We start from the raw sequence: 25465 nt of genomic DNA, 5'->3' as shown, positions 1-25465 counted from the left end.
AATGCAGTGATATTGTATACAATCAGTTGATTTGGTTACTTATTACCTGAGGTTCAGCTCCCCTGGCTCTACAGACTAGTAAACCTTAGCAATATGTTCTTTGAAAAGTAAAACCCAGACCAAACTTCTCTCTTTTGCTAGGGCATAGACACCATGCTGTCTTCTCCCGCACTTGTTAGCTTGAAGGCTTTGTTTACCTGATATTTAAATATACCTTCGTAGTCTCTGCCTGATGACTGGGCTGGTCAGAGAAGCATACAAAGGTATGTGTCTAAGGCAGACCTGTTTACTAACCTTCCCCCCCATATGCCTGATTTAAACACATTTTAGTCATAATCCCTGCATATATCCATAACTTTTAATATGCCCTGTATACATACATTACACAAGAAAATTAATGATCAGTGAGTTATTACTTTTCCCTGAAAAAGCACAAGAACAAATCTGCACAGACACACCCCTGGAACCCCGACCTGGGGTATTCTATCTGCTACCCAAGATCCATAAACCTGGAAATCCTGGACGCCCCATCATCTCAGGCATTGGCACCTTGACAGCAGGATTGTCTGGCTATATAGACTCCCTCCTCGGGCCGTACGCTACCAGCACTCCCAGCTATCTTCGAGACACCACTGACTTCCTGAGGAAACTACAATCCATTGGTGATCTTCCTAAAAACACCATCCTAGCCACTATGGATGTAGAAGCCCTCTACACCAACATTCCACACAAAGATGGACTACAAGCCGTCAGGAAGAGAATCCCCGATAATGTCACGGCAAACCTGGTGGCTGAACTTTGTGACTTTGTCCTCACCCATAACTATTTCACATTTGGGGACAATGTATACCTTCAAATCAGCGGCACTGCGATGGGTACCCGCCTTGCCCCACAGTATGCCAACATTTTTATGACTGACTTAGAACAACGCTTCCTCAGCTCTTGTCCCCTAACGCCCCTACTCTACTTGCGCTACATTGATGACATCTTCATCATCCAGACCCATGGAAAAGGAGCCCTTGAGGAATTCCACCATGATTTCAACAAATTCCATCCCACCATCAACCTGAGCCTGGACCAGTCCACACAAGAGATCCACTTCCTGGACACTAAGATGCTGTAAGCAATGGTCACATAAACACCACCCTATATTGGAAACCTACTGACCGCTATTCCTACCTACATGTCCCTAGCTTTCATCCAAATCACACCACACGATCCATTGTCTACAGCCAAGCTCTACAATATAACCGCATTTGCTCCAACCCCTCAGACAGAGACAAAGACCTACAAGATCTCCATCATGCATTCTTACAGCTACAATACCCACCTGCTGAAGTGAAGAAACAGATTGACAGAGCCAGAAAAGTACCCAGAAGTCACCTACTACAGGACAGGCCCAACAAAGAAAATAACAGAACGCCATTAGCCATCACCTTCAGCCCCCAACTAAAACCTCTCCAACGCATCATCAAGGATCTACAACCTATCCTGAAGGACGAGCCATCACTCTCACAGATCTTGGGAGACAGGCCAGTCCTTGCTTACAGACAGCCCCCCAACCTGAAGCAAATACTCACCAGCAACCACACACCACACAACAGAACCACTAACCCAGGAACCTGTCCTTGCAACAAAGCCCGTTGCCAACTCTGTCCACATATCTATTCATGGGACACCATCATAGGGCCTAATCACATCAGCCACACTATCAGAGGCTCGTTCACCTGCACATCTACCAATGTGATATATGCCATCATGTGCCAGCAATGCCCCTCTGCCATGTACATTGGCCAAACTGGACAGTCTCTATGTAAAAGAATAAATGGACATAAATCAGACATCAAGAATTATAACATTCAAAAACCAGTCGGAGAACACTTCAATCTCTCCGGTCACTTGATTACAGACCTGAGAGTGGCTATCCTTCAACAAAAAAACTTCAAAAACAGACTCCAACGAGAGACTGCTGAATTGGAATTAATTTGCAAACTGGATACAATTAACTTAGGCTTGAATAGAGACTAGGAGTGGATGGGTCATTACACAAAATAAAATATTTCCCCATGTTATTTTGCCCCCCCCCCACTGTTCCTCAGACATTCTTGTTAACTGCTGGAAATGGCTCACCTTGATTATCACCATATCAGGTTTTCCTCCTTCCCCCCTCCCCTTCCTGCTGGTAATAGCTCATCTTAAGCGATCACTCTCCTTACAGTGTGTATGGTAACACCCATTGTTTCATGTTCTCTGTGTGTGTATATAAATCTCCCCACTGTATTTTCCACTGAATGCATCCGATGAAGTGAGCTGTAGCTCACGAAAGCTTATGCTCAAATAAATTTGTTAGTCTCTAAGGTGCCACAAGTACTCCTTTTCTTTTTACTTTTCAAATGATAACTCGAAGGGCTTATTTGGTACAAAGATTATTACAATAGTGTGTAGGGTGTGAATATGGGGTACTTCAGGTCACAACAACTTAATGTTAGGCTTAGCTGCATCCCTGTAAACTTTATTGCCATGTGATGGACTTCTAAAAACAAGGCTGATGCTCGCATGTCTCTGAATTGTAGCAGTCTGAGTTCTGCTGCTGCTGTTTGCAATACTTAACATTTGATGTTTAAAATTGGGGAAATTCTATGAAACTCCTTAGTTATCTCTTAGAGAAATCCTCATACTCCTTCTCTGATGCTGTACATAGAGAAGACACTTTCAAATGTCACTGTCACTTCCAATTTCATGTGTGCTTGACCTCAAACTTAAGAACGTCCCACTATACATGTGAATCAAACTAAAGTGATTAAGTTCTGCAAACGTTTCAGCTACAGGCTTTCCAGAGCATTGCATGGTTACAAAAACTTCTTGGCTAGGTCAGCTCTAATCTTCGGAGTGATCAAAGCTACCTCAAGTAACAATAGCAATGAAGTGACAAGTTTGCCACTTATTGGAGCAATGGCACCCCACAATATTGTATTAGTTGTACTAGATCATACACAGTATGGTACACTTGAACCTCAGTGCATGAATCTTTGTATTATTGCAGTTGAAGTACAGGACAAAGTACCTCCTGAATTGATTTTATACAGGAAGCGGGGCTATTTGGTAGCAAATAAGGGGTACTCTTTAAAGTAAGGGATAGCTGGTTACCAGAACGATGAGGGTCAATTTGCCATGGTTAAATGAACAAAGGTTTAAACTGGAATATGTTATGAATACTGACTATGTGCTCATAGGACTCAGAGCTGCAGGTGACTGACTGCAGTTCTGATCACTGGAGAGGCCTGTATCACTCCTTGGACTGTTTGTTGATATTGGCCAAGGTCTTTCAAAAGTGACAGTGATTTCTGGGCAGCTCAGTTTTTGAGTGTCTGACTTGAAACTCCTTTAAAGGGCCCTAGGTGGCTACTAATAGGAGTTGGTGCTCAGTACTTTCTTTAGGAAGATTTGGACCTTTTAAGGATGTCAAATTGAGTCATACAAAATCAACAGTAACTAACCACATTGTCTGGGGCTTTGCTAATATTCTCACCATCTCGGGGAAGCAGAAGGGCAATCCTTTTTGCAGCACACGATAGGCTGCACAAAACAAATGTTGCATTGACGAGGGTTTTCCTACAAATGTTTTAAGCTGGGAAGTAATTGCAACTGCAGCTGCCCGGGAGGTGTTAGTGGTAGCTACATGTATCGTTTACTAATGTCTTAGTCCCTTGCCATATGGGATAATGATACAGTAAGCGGTAATAGTGAGATCCAGCAAAAAATGTTAAAGTAATAATTTGCAAAAAGTGTGTTGTAGCAACAGTAGCAATCGGAACAGAGGGACAGAGACAGCCTGGTGAACAGCAATTTGGGTTATGGAACATATTTTGAAAGCAGGATATTTATTCCAAAAATGAGCACATTCCTTGGTCCCTGACCTCCTCCTAAGGAAAATGAAAGAAGGAGGAATAGAATGGGAACACAACTATGTCAGCATGAGAAGGAATGAACTTGAAGCAATTGGAGGAAAAATTTCTACTTCCATCCTCAGGGACCTTCCATTTGCCTTCATTGTCTTTTTAGCATTGCACCGAGCTTTCCATGAAAGTTCCTGAAGTCTATCTAGGATACTGTGCTAAGCAACCACATTTGTCTAAGATTTTGTGCTTTGTTCAATTTTAATTTCATTCATGGATATCCTGGCTGTGATTGATTGGCATCTCCATGGAAGAAGCCATAATTCTTTTCGCTTTATGCTAGTTGTTTACTTTTTCCCAACTTAGGTTGAACAGTAAAGTTGCACCTGGTCACTTCTCTTACAATCTGGCCCTAAATCTATAAAATCCTTCTAACCCCAAGGTCTCTGAGCACATGTAGTGTGGATGATATTGGGAACTCAGCTTTCCAATACTTAGGTTGGGAACTACTACAGTAAATTTAACTAATTTAAGAACTTATCTGTCCACCTTAGGGTTTTATCCTGCTGCTCAGACCATAGTATCTAAGCACCTTCTACATACAATCAATAGCTAAGTTCCTAGTGGACTTCATGGAGTCCCTAGCCCTTCTCCTTTTTCAGGGTGAAAACTCTGCTTGGGGTTTTGTTTTGATTTGTGTGGGGGTTAGATTTTATTAATTTACTGTTTCAGTTCTGTAAAGGTAAATGTTAGGATTTTTAATACCATCTCCATATCCAATTCTAATGCTATGCAAATTGTACAAGGCTACAGCAAAAAATAGCCAAATCCTCATTCTGCTGAAGACAGTGGCAAAAGTCCAGTTGCTTTTGAATAAGACTAGGATTTGGCTCACTATCTCTTTGTCTGTGTCATAGAAACAAGGGGAAGGAAATAGCTGTACAGTTTTTGATATACTGTAAAATAAGCTTGCAGTGCACCTTGCTTTGGTATCAATATTATGGTATGTTAAGAGACAATTGATTTCTTGGATCCAATTCAACATAACATCACATCACAGGATTTTGGTTTACGCATTTCATTTCAGAATTATGAAGTAGGAGTAACAAAAAATTGGATTTGTTGAATCTTGTGACAATACAGAGAGCAAGCTGCAATCAATGCACAATGAAGCTGGAACCCTGGCATATTGCAAATGAGCTGTAACTGCTCTAGGGCTCTTTGCATTGCTGCTTTCACTTTGAAAAGCTGCATGAAACTGAAGGGAGTGAAGGAAATAAGGTGGGGAGGAAGGAATTAGATAATACCTATTAACCGTAATTGTACTGCACCAGTGCCAAGGCACCCAGCCAAGGCTGGGCCCCCACTTATTATGCATATGACATGGAGTAAAAGTCCCTGCCCTGAAGAGCTTGCAGTCTAAAGACACAAAACAGACTAGGTGGTGGCAGAAAGATGCATCACAGAGAGTGAATAGAATGGTGATGACTGGCAAACATTGTTAGATTTAAAAATAAAAATCGTTGTGGCTTTTAGATTTCAGCTTTTTATATCCATATTTATAATGTTTTATGGCAGATTGGGTGAGAAGGGGAGGTAGGAAGGGACTACTTAAAGGGAAGCTGAAAGAAAACTCAGGGGAATGGGCGGAAAAAGTAAGGAAAGATGGAGGACAGGCAGAGTGAGGCTGAGCACGGGTGCAGGGCATGGGACGAACATGGCTACAACAACACTGTATACAGATCTCTAAACAGTTGGAGAAGGGAAGGAAAACAACAAATATTTAGGTGTGTTAACAAATATAAGTAAACAGAACATAGAAAATTATACCAAGTTACTCTCAAGCTCATCCATTATCAAGCTCCTTTCTCTCTATATAAGCATGAGTAATTAAAATATTAAATTGCAAGGATTTCAGGATGACACAGTAGCTCATCTTGCTTATTCCATGTTAAGCCTGCTGTAATGTACCACATCCTATGGAGAGGCTTTTTCCCTTAGCGATTTCAGTGTAAGGAATGCAGGTGACACTCTGATCCTGACTGCAGAATTAGTGCTCCCCTCTCCAGCTCCTTGGATGGGATTTTCAGGCAGAACCTTTCACTCCGCTGGGGCCCTGTTATGAATTGCTGGTCCAATTATTCTTTCCACTGAATAATTGAGTTGTGGTTTTTATATAGCTCTGGCTAGCTGAGCATTCTTATCACATTTAAAGTAGCGGCAAGTGTTGCTGTCTAAGACCAGGGTGCTACAACGTTTTAGGAAATATCTGAAGTATTATCATTAAACTTTAACTTAAAAGAAAGCTGATGGACGTATGGATAGACAACTTCTGTTTAACCTGTCTAGCATGTATTTCTCAAAGGCAGACTTTGGCCAAGAAAGAACACCTTTTCCCTTCAGAGTTGCACGTTCAGCTGCAATTAATTTCAATGGTATTTAAACATGACCATCTGATGCACAATCTGGCTCTAGAATCGAAAAAGGTGAGACAGTATGGTCTGGGGGTAGGGTGCTGGATTGGGAGTCAGGGGACTGGAATGGCCCAGCCTGGCCTGGCAGGTGATCTTTAACAAGTAATTTCCCCTCTCCATTTCCCTTCCCACCCGATGGATGTCTTGTCTTTTGAGACTGTGAATACTCCAAGGCAGGGACTGTCTTTTCCTATGTATTTGTTCAGTGGCAAGTATGTTGGGTCCAAGTTTTCAGTTGGTGTCTCAAAGTACTTCTGAAACACAGATAACATTAATAATCATTAATAATAAGTTAGTTCTGGGTAAATTGTAGGTGGTGTGATATGTTTTTTTATTTCATAAAATAGTTTGACTGGAAAACCAGAGCATTTCTGAATTGTGCTCCCAACAGCCATAACCCACCATTTCTGGAACTGGTCAACAATGAATTATCCTATGAACAATGACACGCGTGCTCCATGACAGGTAGCAGGAGACTGGAGAAACATTCTGCTCTTGTGTGTCTAACCAGTACCTGATTTATTTTTAAAAAACACATAAAGAGAAAGTCAAACATCTAGCAAAGTAATTTAAAATGTAATTTTGGTCTCGTAGCTAAGTGACGTGATTAGAACTTCTCCAGCTAATAATGAGGTCTCTAAGCCTTATTCCCACGAGTAGCTCACTGACTTCAGACATGTGAGGACTCGTGTAATTGTGCAGGATGAGGATTTTTGAAGGAAAACTGGGGGAAAGTTTTGTTAGGGTGGAATGCCAGAGTCCTGTGTGATTGAGAGACCTGGAATTCTGAAAAAAAATTTGAGGCAATTCACCCATTGTAGCTTTCCTTTGAGCATATAATTTGTAGGATTTAGACTTAAAAAAAATCATTGAAGAATCCAAACCTGGAGGTAAGAAGTAAAGAGACTTGGACCCTTTTGATATTTAATTACCATCTGTCTAGAGAAGGAACTGCCCTTCCAACTATACGGACCCCAAGAACTTTGAACTACAAGGTTCTGAGCAAACAACTTCTGCAGCACCATTCTCTATAATCTTTAAAAGGACAATCATTTGGTAGGAGGAAACTAGCATTAGGTTGTTTTAGAAAAAAGGTCTGTCTATCCCACTTTCACACCTGGTTTGTAGAAAGCCACATCTTATAGCAATGGTGGCTGTGCAAAGAAACATTTACTGTAACTATTGCTTGAATTACAGTATGACCTAGAGGCCTCCACCAACATAAGTGCCCCATTGTGCTAGGCAGTATAGACATATATACTAAGCAGCAGTGCCTCTCCGAAGAACTTAGTCCAAATAGGCCAGACAGATAAATGGTGGGAGAAAAGTAGTACCATTTCCATTTTTCAGGTTCGGGGAATGGAGTCACAGAGCGGAAGTAACTTGCCAGAGGTGACCCAGGAAGTCAGTGGCAGGGCTAGAATCTAAATACAGTTCATTTGAGTCCCAGTCCAATGCCTTCACTGCTAGGACATCATTCCACTGTGATGTTATATATAAATCAATTATGGGTGTCCAGCAAGATAAGTAAAATAAAGCTGTTACTTTAAAAAACTCACTGTAATCTTAGTGTGAAGTCTGCCGGTTGGACATGAGCGTCACATTGGGTCCCATCGGGTCTTTAAAGCAGAATCAGAGGTGCTCAGGGGTAGGAGGATGAAAACCATGGCTCTAACTTCTCTCTGTCCCTGCTTGGGATGATTTATGCCTTCTTGCAGGGAGCAAGGTGTGTTCATAGAGGGAACAGTTTAAGCATTCTTATGGAGGGGAGGTGCAGAAGTTAGGGATGGCTTGTTCCCCATGCACTAGGTCCAGAGGCAATCTGGCTCAGCGCATTATGGCTGCTGCTATTTTGACTAAAAGGATCATCAGAAACAATAACGTTTTCCAGCTGCACCTGATGGTTTTCGGTCTTCGCCTCTAAAAGCATTGGATGGGCTTGAAAATTAATTTTTTCTATTCTCAGGTGAAATGGAACAAGAGGCTTCCCAGCAAACAAAGCAAAAGCTGTGTGCTGGAGATGCAAATAAAAAGAGAGAGGCAGCTTCTGAAGACCTTCCTTTTCCTAATGGGGAAGCCTGCCTTGAGGCAGTGGCAGGCTGCTGCAAGGCTTTCATCTGCCAAAGAAGAAAAGGTTATTAACTTCAGCTGAAGCTGATCAGGTCTTGATTGACCTTTGAACAGCCCATCCAGACAGCAATTTGCATGAGAAATGCGCTTTGAAGAAGAGTCTTTGATGTATTTGTATCTTGTGAATTCACATTATTTTTCACTCACCCTTCCCATTTTCATACGCAACAGCTCCTTTCCATTGATTATTTAAAAAACAGAAATGGGGAATTTCATGCTCCATTCTTCCATCTTATTCCTTCCCTCTGAACCAACTTTTTCTGTTCTCCTTAGTAATAGAAGAAAGGCCAATAAAAATGCAGTGATAAAAGTGAACAGAAGGACAGCAACCTTTGACAGCCCTAGCACTGTGTAGGAGATTAGAGAAGATGGCTATAAATCAGAAGAGAGAAGGAATGCAAATGCAGTAGTGCCCGGAAATATGAGGAAAAGAGATGTTAAGTTATCACACAATGAGTTAGTGGTGTAGACAGGAATATACAGTCCCCTGTGCCAAACTCGAGAAAATTTTCACATCATTGGCAATAACGCAGCAAATCTCCAATCCAGATGTGGTTTAGTATTCAGTTTGCAGAGAAACTGCGTACAAGTGATACATGATGTAAAGTTTCAGAGTAGCAGCCGTGTTAGTCTGTATTCGCAAAAAGAAAAGGAGTACTTGTGGCACCTTAGAGACTAACAAATTTATTAGAGCATAAGCTTTCGTGAGCTACAGCTCACTTCATCGGATGCATTTGGTGGAAAAAACCACCAAATGCATCCGATGAAGTGAGCTATAGCTCACGAAAGCTTATGCTCTAATAAATTTGTTAGTCTCTATGATGTAAAGTGTGTTCAGTACCCACATCAGGCACCATGTCTAAGCACTATTTGTGAAAATAAATAAAGCTGCTAGACAATTCTTTGGGACATGCTTTTGAAGCACCCAATAAGAATACTCTAGTAATCCTTTTGTCAGAATCATTTCAGAGGAGGAAAATAATATGTGTGGAGATATATGCTGGGCTTTGCCTCTGGCAAAACATCAGCATTAATCAATATTTAGCACCTAAATTCAGGGGAAGAGAGAACCCTGATCTGTACTAGTTCTTCAGTTGTTGTTCAGATTTCTCAGTTAAAAGTTGTTAGGTTAGAATAATGAAGAAGAAATGAACTATGAGGCTGGGATATATAAAATATATACAAAATCAAGTATTTGTATTCTGAATGGAAAATTAGTGAAGTTAAATACCTGTGACTCTATTAATTTAAGGTATGTACAGTTCCCACAATGTTTAATGTATTTATGGTCACAACGCTCTGTCAGGTAGGGCAATGCGGTTATCCCTGTGTTACGGATGGGGAACTGAGACAATAAGTGAGTTGCCCAAGGTCACATGGGCAGCATTTGGCAGAGCACAAAATTGAACCTAGTTCTCCTAAATCCCAAGATAACACCCTAACCACTAGACCATTCTTTCTTTTTCTATTGAAGATGTGATGTTGTACTTACCAAAGCAAGCAGTAGCTAGAGGCAACTCCCTGCCATTTTCCACCAACAGTTATTCTCAGCCAAGCCCTTAGAACATTTGTTATAAGCCTTTTTTCTCTTCTCCCTTCCTCATTACCAACCTTTCCAGAGACAGCATGAACACTAGTCCTCAGTACTCATCAATGAGCCTATTCTTGGGCAATGGAGGACTGAAATTTGGCTCCAGGTGTCAAACTTTCAGACTGGCAGTGGTGCACGCACACATGTTCTAGACATAGGCATGCAAATCTTCTGCTATTGTGCACTCATATAGACATGCATATGCAGAAACCATGACTTGTGCACATGCATCAGTTGCATCTGTATACCTACATTGGCTAGGTGCACTTTTGCATGCACCCGTTTGAAAGCTTGACCCTGTGTTGTCTGCTGCAGAGCTGGAATAACCAAGAGGGAAATGTCAAATTTTCTAGTGACTTCATTTTCATAGCTCGACTATGGATCAGGAGATCCTACCCCACATTTGTGATGTGGAACTAAGTATGCTCTGAGAGAGATTCATGGAAAATGCCTTGGACGCTAACTTCACTGGATGGGGGGAAGTCACAATTACACAAGCTATACAAGAAAGCTTGACTCTTAAAAGGTTTGAAAGATCACTTTCTTTATTGTGGTTTGCACTTTGCCTAGATAAACGGGAAGTGTTCCCTGCAGAGAAAAATCAACTAGATGAAAGCTACACTAAGGAGGAGAGCTGTGTAATACTCCAGTCATTTAATAATGTCTTCTTACAAAGTTCTACACGAATATTATAATATTTTTTCTCATTAAGTCTGTGTTATGACTTCAATAAATGCTTTAATTAAATACGTTATTAATGGGAGTATGGTTAAAATTATAAGCAGATTCTCAGACAACCTAAGAGCTAGTTTGATACACTTTAAAGTTTTATTTTCCCCTAAAAATGAGAACGGAACTTTCTGTGAGGAACGGAACTTTTTTGAGCCTTTTGGGTGATGAGGTTGACTGGAGGAATTGTTCTTCATTATGCTCAATTTTTAAAATCCTGATTCTGCAACTACGTTCTTGTTAGATCTCAGTAGCTTAGCAAGGTTAGGCCTGATCTGTGCTCAGATGGGAGACCTTCAAGGGAAAAGCCTGTAGTGCTGAAAGAAATGAGTGGGTGGTTCAGAGGTAGCAACCTTCTCTCCAAATCATCACTGCGCCAGCATGGGGCTAGGAGGTGCTGCACTGTTGGAGGTGCCATCTCTCCTATGAAATGTAAAACCCAGATCCTGAAAACTCATTTTTCACAGGCTCTGGGGTATCAACATTGGCTTAATAAAACACTAAGGTAATTACATTCTACCTAAATAACTTCTAGGTGCTGTTTGTTGATATACTGTACTCTTCACTGTTCCTTCTAGGTGTTAATATTCCACCCCAGAAGTGGTTACATTTCAATGATTATTCAGGATATGCCTTGCCATACACGTTGAGACCCTTCAGGATGAAACTATTTTTACAACATTAAGGTTGAATATGGCAATGCAAATGTATTGGGGTATACAAAAATTAAAGGCCTGTTAGTAACACCTTGCTTAAATTGTGAATACTATGCATGCTTAATTATATATTTGAAAGCCTAACTAGTAGTTGAAAAATACTATTTACGTGCGGAGTGGATGGTGTGAAATTAACTATTGCACATACATATTAGAGAATCAGTTGATTTCACAAGATATTATTAATCTGTGTTTGAAAGATTTTTTTACGAAATCTACATAAGACCAGGGGTGCCCCAACCTATTCAGATAAAATAACTAACCTGAGCTTAACTGATCTTTTGAGGAATGGAAAAGCTTCTGCTAACTTTTCATTTTCACAGCCCTCTCTGTAGGGACTCATAGGGGAAATGAATATGGTGAGAGGACTTTTCTGGTCTAGTCAAAGATAATAACAATAAACATCTCAAGAGAGCCCACTCTTGCTAGATTTTCAGTCTGTCTGTTGCTCTAAAACATTTGGGTGAGCCTCTGAATTTTTAGGTGCTTATCTGAACCTGGAACCTTTTGAAGTTGGTCCATCAGTATTTCCTATCATCGGGTGTCTTGTTTCCAGGGGGATCTGTTCAGTGTTTGTTGATATGCATATATACATCAAAGATTAGAAACACGTGGTTAGACCACTTCTGACATAGCTTATGCTATTAGGAGTCAGTAAATACATTTATTCGTCTCTAAGGTGCCACAAGGACTCCTCATTGTTTTTTCTAGTAAAATAATTGGCTCTGTTCCTGAGGCTAGTAGGTTTCCTTTTTGATAAAAGATGGTGTGATCTTTGGGGGGTTAAGGACTGTGTCCACCACTCAGTTTGGAAAGCACGTCACACCAATTGGGTGTTACCACAAACTAATTATAATTGAGGTGTTAATTCACTGTTAATCTCTTACATAATACTTAATTCTGGCATTTATTGAAAAGTATTCTGCAGTCAGTGCATGAATACCATTTGGACCAAGACTAAAGGAGGCAGATGGAGGGTTTTCCCAAGAGAGAAATATTACTCCTCGTATTGGATTTGATACTGAGAGTTATGTAGAAAAAATGGCATGGTGCTGCATGCCAGGGACACCCATTGGCTTAGATCCAGGATGAAACTCAGGGTGTAATTTTCAAAAGCATCTAAATTCCATTTTCAGAAGTGATTTAGGAGCTTAAATCCTGCTGTGACTTAGGATCCTAAGTCACTTACATGCTTTCGAAACCCTCCCCCACAAATATTACAGTTGTCCCTTCAGGAAGCCAGAGCTCCAGAGATGAAAAGGCTATTTAATTAACTCACTGCATCATCTAGCCTGCTCTGTTGAGCTTTCAGTACACAAGGGCTGCGCTTGCTACATCCCTTTTGAATTATTTCTGCACTAAAAAGACTTCTCCTATTTTCTATTTGAGTTTTTTCTCCAAGTGAATTGTTAAGACTCCAATTAAGCAATTACTTGCTCCATAAGTATTTTGGACTATTCTCTCTAAAGTAGGCTAGACCATGCAAACAAAGCCTCACATCTGCATGTTTAGCATTTCAATTGCAATTTTTTAATGAGAAAATAAAATGAGTTCATGGAAATTAACTCTCCGTAACCCTGGAAATTTTATAGGATTCAGTGAACTAGTCTCACACTTCAGGAGAGATGATAAATTTCAGAAGGAATTAAGATAGAGTGACAACTTTTTAGCAGAAGAACCATTTTTAATCCCAGTAATAAACTGAGGCTCAAAAGGTTTTCATAAATCTGTTCAGCAAGAAAATAGAAATTAATCTCTCTCAAGACACTTGCTGCCCAGAACAAATTGAGACCAAAACCTGTGCTAAAAATATTACAGGATTCAAGGGAAGATGGAAATATGCTAGTTGCTCATTTGGCTGATAACAAATGAAATCTCCTTGAAGAGATTATCTGAAATGTGACTTCTCAGGACATACACAGCAAGATGCCTTGGCAGAGATTCAGCTTACCAAAAAAAAAAAAAAAGGCTCAGATACCCTTCATGACTCTAGACTAAGTCATCACTAAGGTGATGTCAGTATCTTCATCGCAAGCACCTTTGGATGAGGTTTATCATTTTTATAATTCACTCATAAAGATCTGTATTTGAGCACCAGGGCTGAATCTGGAGACAATTCTTCTTTATAAAATAAAACCACACTTTTAAAAACCAACAAACAATATTGTTATGTAGGAGCATATGCTTAAAATGGTTAAAATAAGACAACATTATTTGTGTGAATTGAAATCACTTTGTTTATGAACATATAGAAAGGAGAAGCAGCCTGTTCCTGCTATTCAGAGAGTATATTCAAATGTACCATGGAAAGTAGCACCAAAAACAGAGAAAGTTCTGATTCTTCAGTGATTACCTTGTTCACATATGTTGACTGAATAAGAGATTTGTGTCTCTCACTGTTTATTGAATAGAAGGAATCCAAAGACAGGAAGCAAAAAATTGCCAATGGGAGAGAAAATCAGAAAAATATGGCAAGTGGGGGACGTACATGACATGTGGAGAGGAAAAGAGAGTTATAGTTTAAAGTAAAATCCAAGAATGACATTGATTCCAATGTTAGTTAAGAGTTAGTACAGCTCAATCCTTCTGTATGTATCTACAAAGCAAAACATAGAGCAAGTATATATGGTGGAAAAATCCAATCTGGAAAACTGAACCTACGGAGGAGAACTGGTATATCTTTGGTCTGTAGCGAGAGGCACATGGACCATATGTTTGCGTCGTGGCCCCAATTCAGTACAGCATTTAAGCACATGTGTAAGTACATGTGTAGTCAGCAAAGCACTTGAACACATACAAAAATCTCATTGAAGTCAATGGAATTTAAACATGTGCTTAAAATTAAACATGTGCTTTAGTACTTGACTGAACAGGGCTGGACTGCTGAACTGGGCTCCTGAGAGAATTGTTTGGACACCTGAGTGGCAGTCAGGTATCTGTAAGGACTAGTGTCCTGATACAGTATGGGGGTGGATCCAATTCCAGATGCTGGATCCAAAACCAGAGGGTGAGGGGCCTACGGGAAGACCAAGCTGAGAACTAGAGTGAAAAGAAAGGCTGATAGCCTTCTTTCTCCATTTGCCTTGCAAATGTAAAAAAGTTCATCTGGAAAGATTAAGGGCCATATTTTCAATAGCTTCCCTTTTGCAGGTGCAACTTGTCCCTTTAACATTTTGCATCCACAATCAAATTGCAGAATTGGAATATTTTTTGCCTCTATAAGCACAAATCAGGAAGTTAGTGGTGAAAACTTACACCCTTAATTTCTGTGTTTAGCTTTTGGGGAAATGTAGGAGCAGATTGCACTGATTCTTTTCAAAGTTAGTCCCTAAATATCATCAGCACAAAAAGAGTTACACGCACACAAATATGTTCCTAGCTGTAACACATCAAGCTAGAACGGAAGTGAACTCCAGTAAAAAGACAGCAAGATGCCAAAGCTATAGTCATTTGAATTCCTACTGGTAGCCCTGTGAAGTGGTGATAGGGTGGGGGGAAATTGCGCAAATTAACCCTTATGCAAAAAAGAGGTGCTTGTGGAAATAATTATCGTTAACAAATAAACTTCTTTAATATGTTTCAATACGAGGCTGTCTAGTTAAATCTTTAACTTCTGTACTTAAACAATTAAGCCAAACCATGTGTACTTAGAACTGACCTAATAATGCTGTCTGAGTACAGAATGTGAACTGATCCACAACTTGCAGTGCAGCTGATTTTATAGTCCAGTGTTTTGTTATAATGTATGGCTGATTTACTCATTGGGGTTCTGATCCTGTTCCCACTGAAGACAATGGCAAAAATCCCATTGATTTCAATGGAAACAGGATCTTCCTGGATTTCTTGGTATCTAATAAAAATAGATTTGTGCAGTATGAGCAGAGTCCTCTGTCTTATGTTGTTATCAATGGCTATAATCAGTTTGGTCTTTACTATTAAAAGGTCAGCTAGTTTATTAAGACTTTAACATCATTTTCAATAGGATCTGACACAGTTGATGACCCTGACATGATACAGGACAAAATCAATATAGCCTTTTATAATTTCAAGGTAAAAACAAGGACTTCAAAAAGCAGTAACTTTAGATTCAACTTACTGTAACAGGTGCAGAGGTCTGTATTTTGTTTTCCACTCCCCTAAGTTTAAAACAACAAAATGCAATTTTTTTATAGTAAGTAGAGCTGTTTGAAAAATAAGAACCTATTTTTGTGACAACTAAAATTTTAAAGTGTTTAAAATAAATCTGCTGTTTTTCAAAAAAAAAGTTGTGCCTTCAAAAAAAAAAATCCAAAATTTTTATCCCACTTTTATTGTGTTTAAACCGAGTTTCTCGTAAACAAAAAATTCCAGTAACCATTTACAAAATGTTTTTGATTAATTGTTTGCCTTTTTTATTTTCCCCATAAATTATCTGTTGGCAACACCCTAAACTTTTTATAAAAAACTGCCAGTTTGAAAGGTATTTTTGATAAAAAGCTGTTTGAACAATTTTCACCCATTCTAGTCCTAAGTTGTTGGCTGATATCTAAGTACAATATTAAAGTTTGGTTGTGCTGTTCTTTGGGAAGTTCTTGGTTAGTTGACTGAGCTCAGGGGCACTCCTTGAGAAAGTTTGTTCTAATGTTAAACAGTCTCCCAAGGAAAGTGGTGGGTGTTCTGTAGACTATTCAACTCTGGAGAAATCTCCACATACACAGCTAGAAAACAGGGATGGATGGCCGGAATCAAGATTCCCTTTCTCTTCTTCCCACACCCCCTTCCAAGCTTTTACAACTTCATTTCCCCCCCCCCCCCCAATCATTGCTAAAGTGGGAAACATGTTTGGGACCTTTCCTGTTCTCTCTGTGCTCCTGTAAAGAGGGCTGTCACAGTAGCTGTCACAGCCGCGCTAAACACCTGGAGAAAAGAACAACAGTGAAAGGTCAGGAAAGCTTCAAAGCAGGGAGAAGGGAGGGCCTCAGTAGCAGGTATGAGATTAAAAAGGTGTTGGGGAAAGAGATGGGAAAACGTCAGTGATCCAAAGGAGAGTATGAGAAGAGAAACCTACCAACAGCCAGGAGACCTGAACCCCCTTTTGTTTCTCAGAATCCGTGAAGGAAAAACAGAATTTCGAGAGAATGGGAGAGACATGTGGGAAGCGCCAGATGCGTGTTACTGCATGGCAGAGATGGATGCCACTCTTTGTTCCATTGTGGAGCTGATGTTGAAACTATAATGCCATATCTGCCAATGGCTGCTTCTATTTGAAGCCTTCCCAGGGCTCAAGATACCATCTGTACTTTCAGAGAGCTAGTAGGTGGTGGCAGTAAGACAGAGAGAAACCTACAGTAATGAAATGAGTGTTTAAAAATCTTTCTCCATATTCCACTTACACTGACAGGTCGGGCAGCTCAAGAATGAGTTCAGTTAAGCAAATAGCTTTCCAGGATATAAGTGGATTGATAAAGAATAATTCTATTAAAATGTTTCAAATTCCTTTCAAGTCTCAAATGGGGATTGCAATTGTAGAGGGATTTGAATGACAAATAGATTAGGTGCAAACTTTTATTCCTGATCTTGTGCTCTACATGTGTGCACACACTGTTTACATACATGTAGTATGTGCATGCATAGGGGACTGCATTGTGTGCAGTAAGCTCAAGGATTGTAGTTATACCTGGCTTCTATGCAGGGGGACAAAGGGTAGAGGCTCTTTGCTCCCTCAAGCATTCAGAACATGCATAGTCTGGACCATCGTTCTTATGAAAAGAACGTTTTACAAAATGTAAGACTAGAAATGTGTCCATTGGTTTTTATTTTTATTTTTTAAAATCCATTAAAAGCTGTTATTGCTAAACAAGTAGGAACATAGGAATTGCCAGACCAGACTGGAGGAATGATCCAGTAGTCTAATATTCCATCTGAGAATGGCCAGCACTAAATACATTAGAGGAAGGTGCAAGAATTCCTGTAATGGGCACTTGAGGAGACCAGAATGGGAAGCTGCTTATATAGTCACACTCTGGCAAATCTCACAAAAGTTCAAATTGAGAAGAAAGTCCCAGAGATGGTAATGTGTGCCTTATAAATGCTTATAATTATTAATAATATCACAGCTCCTTCCAGACTTGGCAGCCGAGGGACCTCTCACCACTGAGCCTGTATTATGTGTATCCAGATTGTATTATGTCTGGCACCGGCACTGCTCTGCTGTAAGAACTTATTAAAGACTTGAAACCACGAAAGACTGTTAATAACTAGCTGGAGGGTGGTTTATCAGAAGTGTATGTATTAAGCAGAGATGGGATTGAGCTATAAAGTTGAGATCTGGATCAGAACTTCCCCAAAGTTTATGAGCATTTGTTCCATCTCTAATGATAAAATAGGAAAATTCTACATAAGTCCTTTATTTTTCCTTTACATTAAACGCTCGTTTTTCTGCTTTCTCCCTATACTTGCATCTTCCGTCTGACAGCAATGTGGATACAAAGGAGCTGTGTGGTAAGTACCCTTTCGCTATCTCGATAAAAGCAAATTTTAATGTAGTCTTTTCTTAACTTTATTTTTAACAAGGCTCACACATGCTTCACTCCAATACCGAATGGGGCCAAGATTTTTAAAAACAGGGGATTAAAGTTAGGCACATGAATAAATAATGGGATTCAAATAGGTTCAGGATCTGCACTTTCTGTTGACTTCAGTAGGAAAAATTGGGTGCTTGGCAATCAGGTTGATTGGGGGAAGAACTTTAGGTTTTTAAAATCTTGGTGTAAGTGAATTAAAGAGCGGGGCATGAGGTGGGATGGAATATAGTTAATCATGCCCCCTTTTTAATCACTCTCTACCTTTCATACAGCAATATTCACTTCAATTTTGGATCCCTTCCAGTGAAAGTAAGAACTCGCCCTAGCCCTTGTGCTTTAGCATAGTTTATGGTTAACGTCACTACACAAAGTTTCCCATTTCCGGAGAGGCTCTTGATAAACAGGTTCCTCAGGTATCAATGGAGCCTCAAATAATGGAGGGGCTGGGGCCATTCCAAACTGACTAGTCAACTGGACGGATCTTGCACTCCAAAGTGAGACTTTAGGGAGCCAAATACTGAATCTGGGCTCTGCATAGGGATTGGTTGCTGCCACCCTTCTTTGATCATAGCATAATAAAATGTCCCCCAACTCTCCTCACTAGAGCCTCATGTTAGTTGATCAGGATTCCACAATCTCTATCAGCCTATGCATTGGAGATGTCATTAATAAACTGGAATCAGGGGTTGTATAGAATGTGTCTTGCCGTTCCCGAGCTGTGAATTCTTAGAATATATTGTACTGGCTTTCTTGTTCAGCAATGACGCTGGGAAAGTTTTACTCAGTTTCACAATATAGTTAATGAGCACAGAACTGTACCCAAAAATAAGCAGATAACATTCAGTAATGTGTGGTTAATTTCAGGCAATACCTCATCTGCAGGCTTCAATAAAACAGCATTACTTTATAGTACCAATTACATACTTGTCTTTAGGCAAAGCTTAATGTTTTACAGCGGGTATCCTACAGTACATATAATCACCAGAGCAGCCCCCACTGTTCATAGAAATTAGAGGTAGAAAATATCTATAAGGACATTTTATCCAACTCCCCAGCTAGAATAGAGTTGGATTATTTCCTACAGTGAATTCTCAAGTGCTTTGTCTAGATTTTAAATGACTCATGCAGTGGGGCTTTTGCTACTTCCCTTGGGAGATTATTCCTCAGTCTAATAGACCCCTTGCTGTTAGGAATTTTTTTCTGCTGTTCAGCCTGGAGACGTGAGAAGAAGTTTGCTTTTTTGTTTTCCAGTACCTTGTCAGCTGCATTCCCCATACCTCCTTCAAGATAGCACAAAGGAACAATTATATTCAAAAAGGATCCATGTAGAACAACCTTTACAATGCATCCGTGGCTTTACCATTTTAGGGTTCACAGATCCCTCCAAAGACAGCAATTGTGTAGTTAAAAATCCAGCATCTAGACTCTAATCAGACTCCGGCAATCAGTGCTGTGCTCTCCAGTGGGTTTGAGCTGATCTTATGGAAGTTAGTTTTTATTTTGAACAGTGTTAAAGACTTGTCTGTCCTTATTTAGAGTGCCAGGCCTTGTCGACCGACGAAATTGCAATAGTCTGGGTGGGTGCTAATTTCAGTTGAAGAATGGCTGGCTTATTTTGGTTTAGTTTAAATCAGTTCCTAATTCATTTGTACTACACGTAAGTAAGACACTTTTCAACTGGAGTTAGTGTCTGCAAAGCCTTTTGCAACAGTTTTAAACTAAATCAGTTTAAAATCACACCTTAAATTAGAATGGTGCAACCTTTTCGTGTCAACAATCCCATGCTTGTAATCAGACTAGGATACCTTTGGGAAAAACCTTGAGCTGCTTGTCAGGCATGGTTTATTATTTAGCAAAGTGGAGTAGACGGAGACAAACCCATGATTCTGGCATGGAGTTCAATAGGGGGAGTCATACTAAAGACAAAAAGAAAAGGAGTACTTGTGGCACCTTAGAGACTAACAAATTTATTAGAGCATAAGCTTTCGTGAGCTACAGCTCACTTCATCGGATGCATTTGGTGGAAAAAACAGAGGAGAGATTTATATACACACACAGAGAACATGAAACAATGGGTTTATCATACACACTGTAAGGAGAAAGAAAAGGAGTACTTGTGGCACCTTAGAGACTAACAAATTTATTAGAGCGTGATCACTTAAGATAAGCCATCACCAGCAGCAGGGGGGGGGAAAGGAGGAAAACCTTTCATGGTGACAAGCAAGGTAGGCTAATTCCAGCAGTTAACAAGAATATCAGAGGAACAGTGGGGGGTGGGGTGGGGAGGAGAAATACCATGGGGAAATAGTTTTACTTTGTGTAATGACTCATCCATTCCCAGTCTCTATTCAAGCCTAAGTTAATTGTATCCAGTTTGCAAATTAATTCCAATTCAGCAGTCTCTCGTTGGAGTCTGTTTTTGAAGCTTTTTTGTTGAAGTATAGCCACTCTTAGGTCTGTGATCGAGTGACCAGAGAGATTGAAGTGTTCTCCAACTGGTTTTTGAATGTTATAATTCTTGACGTCTGATTTGTGTCCATTCATTCTTTTACGTAGAGACTGTCCAGTTTGGCCAATGTACATGGCAGAGGGGCATTGCTGGCACATGATGGCATATATCACATTGGTAGATGCGCAGGTGAACGAGCCTCTGATAGTGTGGCTGATGTGATTAGGCCCTATGATGGTATCCCCTGAATAGATATGTGGACAGAGTTGGCAACGGGCTTTGTTGCAAGGATAGGTTCCTGGGTTAGTGGTTCTGTTGTGTGGTGTGTGGTTGCTGGTGAGTATTTGCTTCAGATTGGGGGGCTGTCTGTAAGCAAGGACTGGTCTGTCTCCCAAGATCTGTGAGAGTGATGGCTCGTCCTTCAGGATAGGTTGTAGATCCTTGATGATGCGTTGGAGAGGTTTTAGTTGGGGGCTGAAGGTGATGGCTAGTGGCGTTCTGTTGTTTTCTTTGTTGGGCCTGTCCTGTAGTAGGTGACTTCTGGGTACTCTTCTGGCTCTGTCAATCTGTTTCTTCACTTCAGCAGGTGGGTATTGTAGTTATAGGAATGCATGATAGAGATCTTGTAGGTGTTTGTCTCTGTCTGAGGGGTTGGAGCAAATGCGGTTATATCGTAGCTCTTGGCTGTAGACAATAGATCGAGTGGTATGATCTGGATGAAAGCTAGAGGCATGTAGGTAGGAATAGCGGTCAGTAGGTTTCCGATACAGGGTGGTGTTTATGTGACCATCGCTTATTAGCACGGTAGTGTCCAGGAAGTGGATCTCTTGTGTGGACTGGTCCAGGCTGAGGTTGATGGTGGGATGGAAATTGTTGAAATCATGGTGGAATTCCTCAAGAGCTTCTTTTCCATGGGTCCAGATGATGAAGATGTCATCAATGTAGCGCAAGTAGAGTAGGGGCATTAGGGGACGAGAGCTGAGGAAGCGTTGTTCTAAGTCAGCCATAAAAATGTTGGCATACTGTGGGGCCATGCGGGTACCCATCGCAGTGCCACTGATTTGAAGGTATACATTGTCACCAAATGTGAAATAGTTATGGGTCAGGACAAAGTCACAAAGTTCAGCCACCAGGTTAGCCGTGACAGTATCGGGGATACTGTTCCTGACGGCTTGTAGTCCATCTTTGTGTGGAATGTTGGTGTAGAGGGCTTCTACATCCATAGTGGCTAGGATGGTGTTTTTAGGAAGATCACCAATGGACTGTAGTTTCCTCAGGAAATCGGTGGTGTCTCGAAGATAGCTGGGAGTGCTGGTAACGAAGGGCCTGAGGAGGGAGTCTACATAGCCAGACAATCCTGCTGTCAGGGTGCCAATGCCTGAGATGATGGGGCGTCCAGGATTTCCAGGTTTATGGATCTTGGGTAGCAGATAGCCCGTTGCCAACTCTGTCCACATATCTATTCAGGGGATACCATCATAGGGCCTAATCACATCAGCCACACTATCAGAGGCTCGTTCACCTGCGCATCTACCAATGTGATATATGCCATCATGTGCCAGCAATGCCCCTCTGCCATGTACATTGGCCAAACTGGACAGTCTCTACGTAAAAGAATGAATGGACACAAATCAGACGTCAAGAATTATAACATTCAAAAACCAGTTGGAGAACACTTCAATCTCTCTGGTCACTCGATCACAGACCTAAGAGTGGCTATACTTCAACAAAAAAGCTTCAAAAACAGACTCCAACGAGAGACTGCTGAATTGGAATTAATTTGCAAACTGGATACAATTAACTTAGGCTTGAATAGAGACTGGGAATGGATGAGTCATTACACAAAGTAAAACTATTTCCCCATGGTATTTCTCCCTCCCACCCCACCCCCCACTGTTCCTCTGATATTCTTGTTAACTGCTGGAATTAGCCTACCTGCTTGTCACCATGAAAGGTTTTCCTCCTTCCCCCCCCCCTGCTGTTGGTGATGGCTTATCTTAAGTGATCACTCTCCTTACAGTGTGTATGATAAACCCATTGTTTCATGTTCTCTGTGTGTGTGTATATAAATCTCTCCTCTGTTTTTTCCACCAAATGCATCCGATGAAGTGAGCTGTAGCTCACGAAAGCTTATGCTCTAATAAATTTGTTAGTCTCTAAGGTGCCACAAGTACTCCTTTTCTTTTTTCTGATATTCTTGTTAACTGCTGGAATTAGCCTACGTTGCTTGTCACCATGAAAGGTTTTCCTCCTTCCCCCTCCCTGCTGCTGGTGATGGCTTATCTTAAGTGATCACTCTCCTTACAGTGTGTATGATAAACCCATTGTTTCATGTTCTCTGTGTGTGTATATAAATCTCTCCTCTGTTTTTTCCACCAAATGCATCCGATGAAGTGAGCTGTAGCTCACGAAAGCTTATGCTCTAATAAATTTGTTAGTCTCTAAGGTGCCACAAGTACTCCTTTTCTTTTTTCTGATATTCTTGTTAACTGCTGGAATTAGCCTACGTTGCTTGTCACCATGAAAGGTTTTCCTCCTTCCCCCTCCCTGCTGCTGGTGATGGCTTATCTTAAGTGATCACTCTCCTTACAGTGTGTATGATAAACCCATTGTTTCATGTTCTCTGTGTGTGTATATAAATCTCTCCTCTGTTTTTTCCACCAAATGCATCCGATGAAGTGAGCTGTAGCTCACGAAAGCTTATGCTCTAATAAATTTGTTAGTCTCTAAGGTGCCACAAGTACTCCTTTTCTTTTTGCGAATACAGACTAACACGGCTGCTATTCTGAATACTAAAGACAATTAATCAGATTTTATTTCCTAACTTACTTTGAGCCAATTCCTAGTTGCACTGAAGTTAGTTTGTCCCATTCATTGAAACTGACATATGAGAAATTGAGTCTATAATAATATCTCTTGTATTTGCCAATTACATGTTTTTCCACTCCACCTTCCTTGTTTAATTGGTCTTCCTTGTTTCTCACTCCGTTAAACTAGTAACAGCAGATCACATTATAAACTTAGATTGAAAATAGAGCTAAAGCAGCATTGTTTGATGAGACCTTTCTTTCTCTGACAATCCTATAAAACAGAAAATTATACAGCTGTTGTCCAGGGTGAGATCACATTACTAGGGAATGAAGAGTATATGTGGGATTGATCAACAATCCCTGTAATTAATCTACTTGGAAAAAAGAGTTGTAGGTGTCTGTTTATTTGGGGGTAATAACATGTTCTGATGAAGATGGTTTTGCAGCATTTTGCTAGGCAAACTGATGAGCAGAATTTATGAATAGAAATAAAATCTCATTTGTGTGTTGCAGGGGGCTTTTTGGGGCTATTTTACAAAGTCCTACATTAATACACAAAATGTTCTTATCTGTTCAGATACAGGTGGATCATGATGTTGCAACTAGCTTGTGTTTTGTGTAGTTTTGGTTCATTGGATGGCCATGCTTTGTCTGACTCACTGGAAATAATTATTTTGTTTTAAATTATTCTGTTTTTAAAGGAGTAGGAGGGTGGTGAAGAAACAACCATATGAAATGTACAATAGGGTTTCCTCTTATGAATAACTTGATTGCAAGGGCGCCAATTGGGAGGTGGCGGAAGCCTCCCCTACCCCAGTTTCATACTGGAAGGCGCACTAGCTCCCAGGTGGAGCCCTTAACTATGGTACAGCATTACTGTGAAATGTAAATTCTGCAAAGGGGAGGTGCCCCTGGGGCAGGGAGTCAGGATTGTGTTTACAAACAGAGGCAGGGTGATTAAGAGAAGAAAGGACTAGTGATTAAATTAAGGATATGGAAGTTTAGCCTGTGAAAAAGGAAGGGGGGGGAGAGGGAGAGAAGGAAGGAAAGAAGGAGGGGTTGTTTTAGAGAGAACACAGTGGACTCTGAAAAAATACAGAAAAGCACTGAGCCAAGGTTACATTTAGAAAAGGGGGAGATTTGGAGGCGTAGGTGGAAAGAAGGGGCCAAACCCCGGGAAGGGCTAGCAGTGTATAGAGAAGTTTCCACTCTACCTGTGGTACTTATGTGGCCCTATCACCATAGTATCCGAGGCTGCACCTCACAATGTCTAACCTATTTCTCCTTCCAGCCCCTCGGTGAGGTAGAGCAGAGCTATTATCCCCATTTTACAGATGGGGCACTGAGGCACACATAGACTAAAGGCCAGATTTTCAAAGATATTTAGGCACCGCTCAGATTTTCAAATGCACTTAGAAGGTTAGGTGCTTTGTAAACCCTATTAGATGCCTTGCTGCATCTTTGGGTACCTAAAAACCTTTGAAATTCTGTCCTTAAAGCACTGGCCTGGAGTCAGAGAGGAAGTCCATGCGGGGAGTAAACCCAGGTCTTTCAGGGATAGCTCCCTATCCTGCAGACCAGCCTCTCTCTCTGCTGCATGCTGAAAAAAAAACCCAAAGAGGACTCTGATAAATGGGAGCAAAACCAAGGCAGCTGGTTCTCTGAGACTCCAGCAAATGGTTCCAGGATGGATGCCATGATTGACAGCATGAAAAGCAGCCCTGTGGTTAGGAAAGAGGATGGAGAATGAGAGTCAGATGAGAGGAGATCACTTAACTCCCAAGGGGTTCTACCCCAGGCTGGGTTGTACAGTAATGGCTGCTGGGCAATTTTACATTTTAACTGAAAACTATTTTGTTCAGTCATTTTTTCTTCTGAGTTTGAGAAAAGGAAGGAATGAGAAGGTGTCTTATAAGTATTCGATGCGTTTATAACTTAAATTCTTAGAGTTTCAGCTGCATTCAGGCCAATTCCAGAACAAAGAACAGAAACTGCATCCACAGAGTCCATAAAGTCGACGATTATTGTCATGATTTTCATTATTCATGGGCACCATCTGTGTGCTCAGCACTGTTCAGAATATGCCAAAAAATCCAGTCCCTGAGCT

General features: G+C 40.7%; 1 protein-coding gene across 3 annotated transcripts in view; it reads left to right on the top strand.

The window, feature by feature from the left end:
• NECAB2 (N-terminal EF-hand calcium binding protein 2) overlaps positions 1 to 25465 on the top strand; it is a 394502-nt gene that overhangs the window by 195012 nt on the left and 174025 nt on the right. For all 3 annotated transcript variants that reach the window (XM_043495046.1, XM_038368806.1, XM_038368807.2), the window contains one exon: positions 17991 to 18016. In XM_043495046.1, coding sequence (XP_043350981.1) covers positions 17991 to 18016 — 26 coding nt within the window. The remainder of the gene's footprint in view (positions 1 to 17990; positions 18017 to 25465) is intronic.

Source organism: Dermochelys coriacea, chromosome 12 (assembly GCF_009764565.3).
Source record: "Dermochelys coriacea isolate rDerCor1 chromosome 12, rDerCor1.pri.v4, whole genome shotgun sequence".
NCBI classification, from domain to species: domain Eukaryota; kingdom Metazoa; phylum Chordata; order Testudines; family Dermochelyidae; genus Dermochelys; species Dermochelys coriacea.
This window is presented reverse-complemented; position numbering and strand designations above follow the sequence as displayed.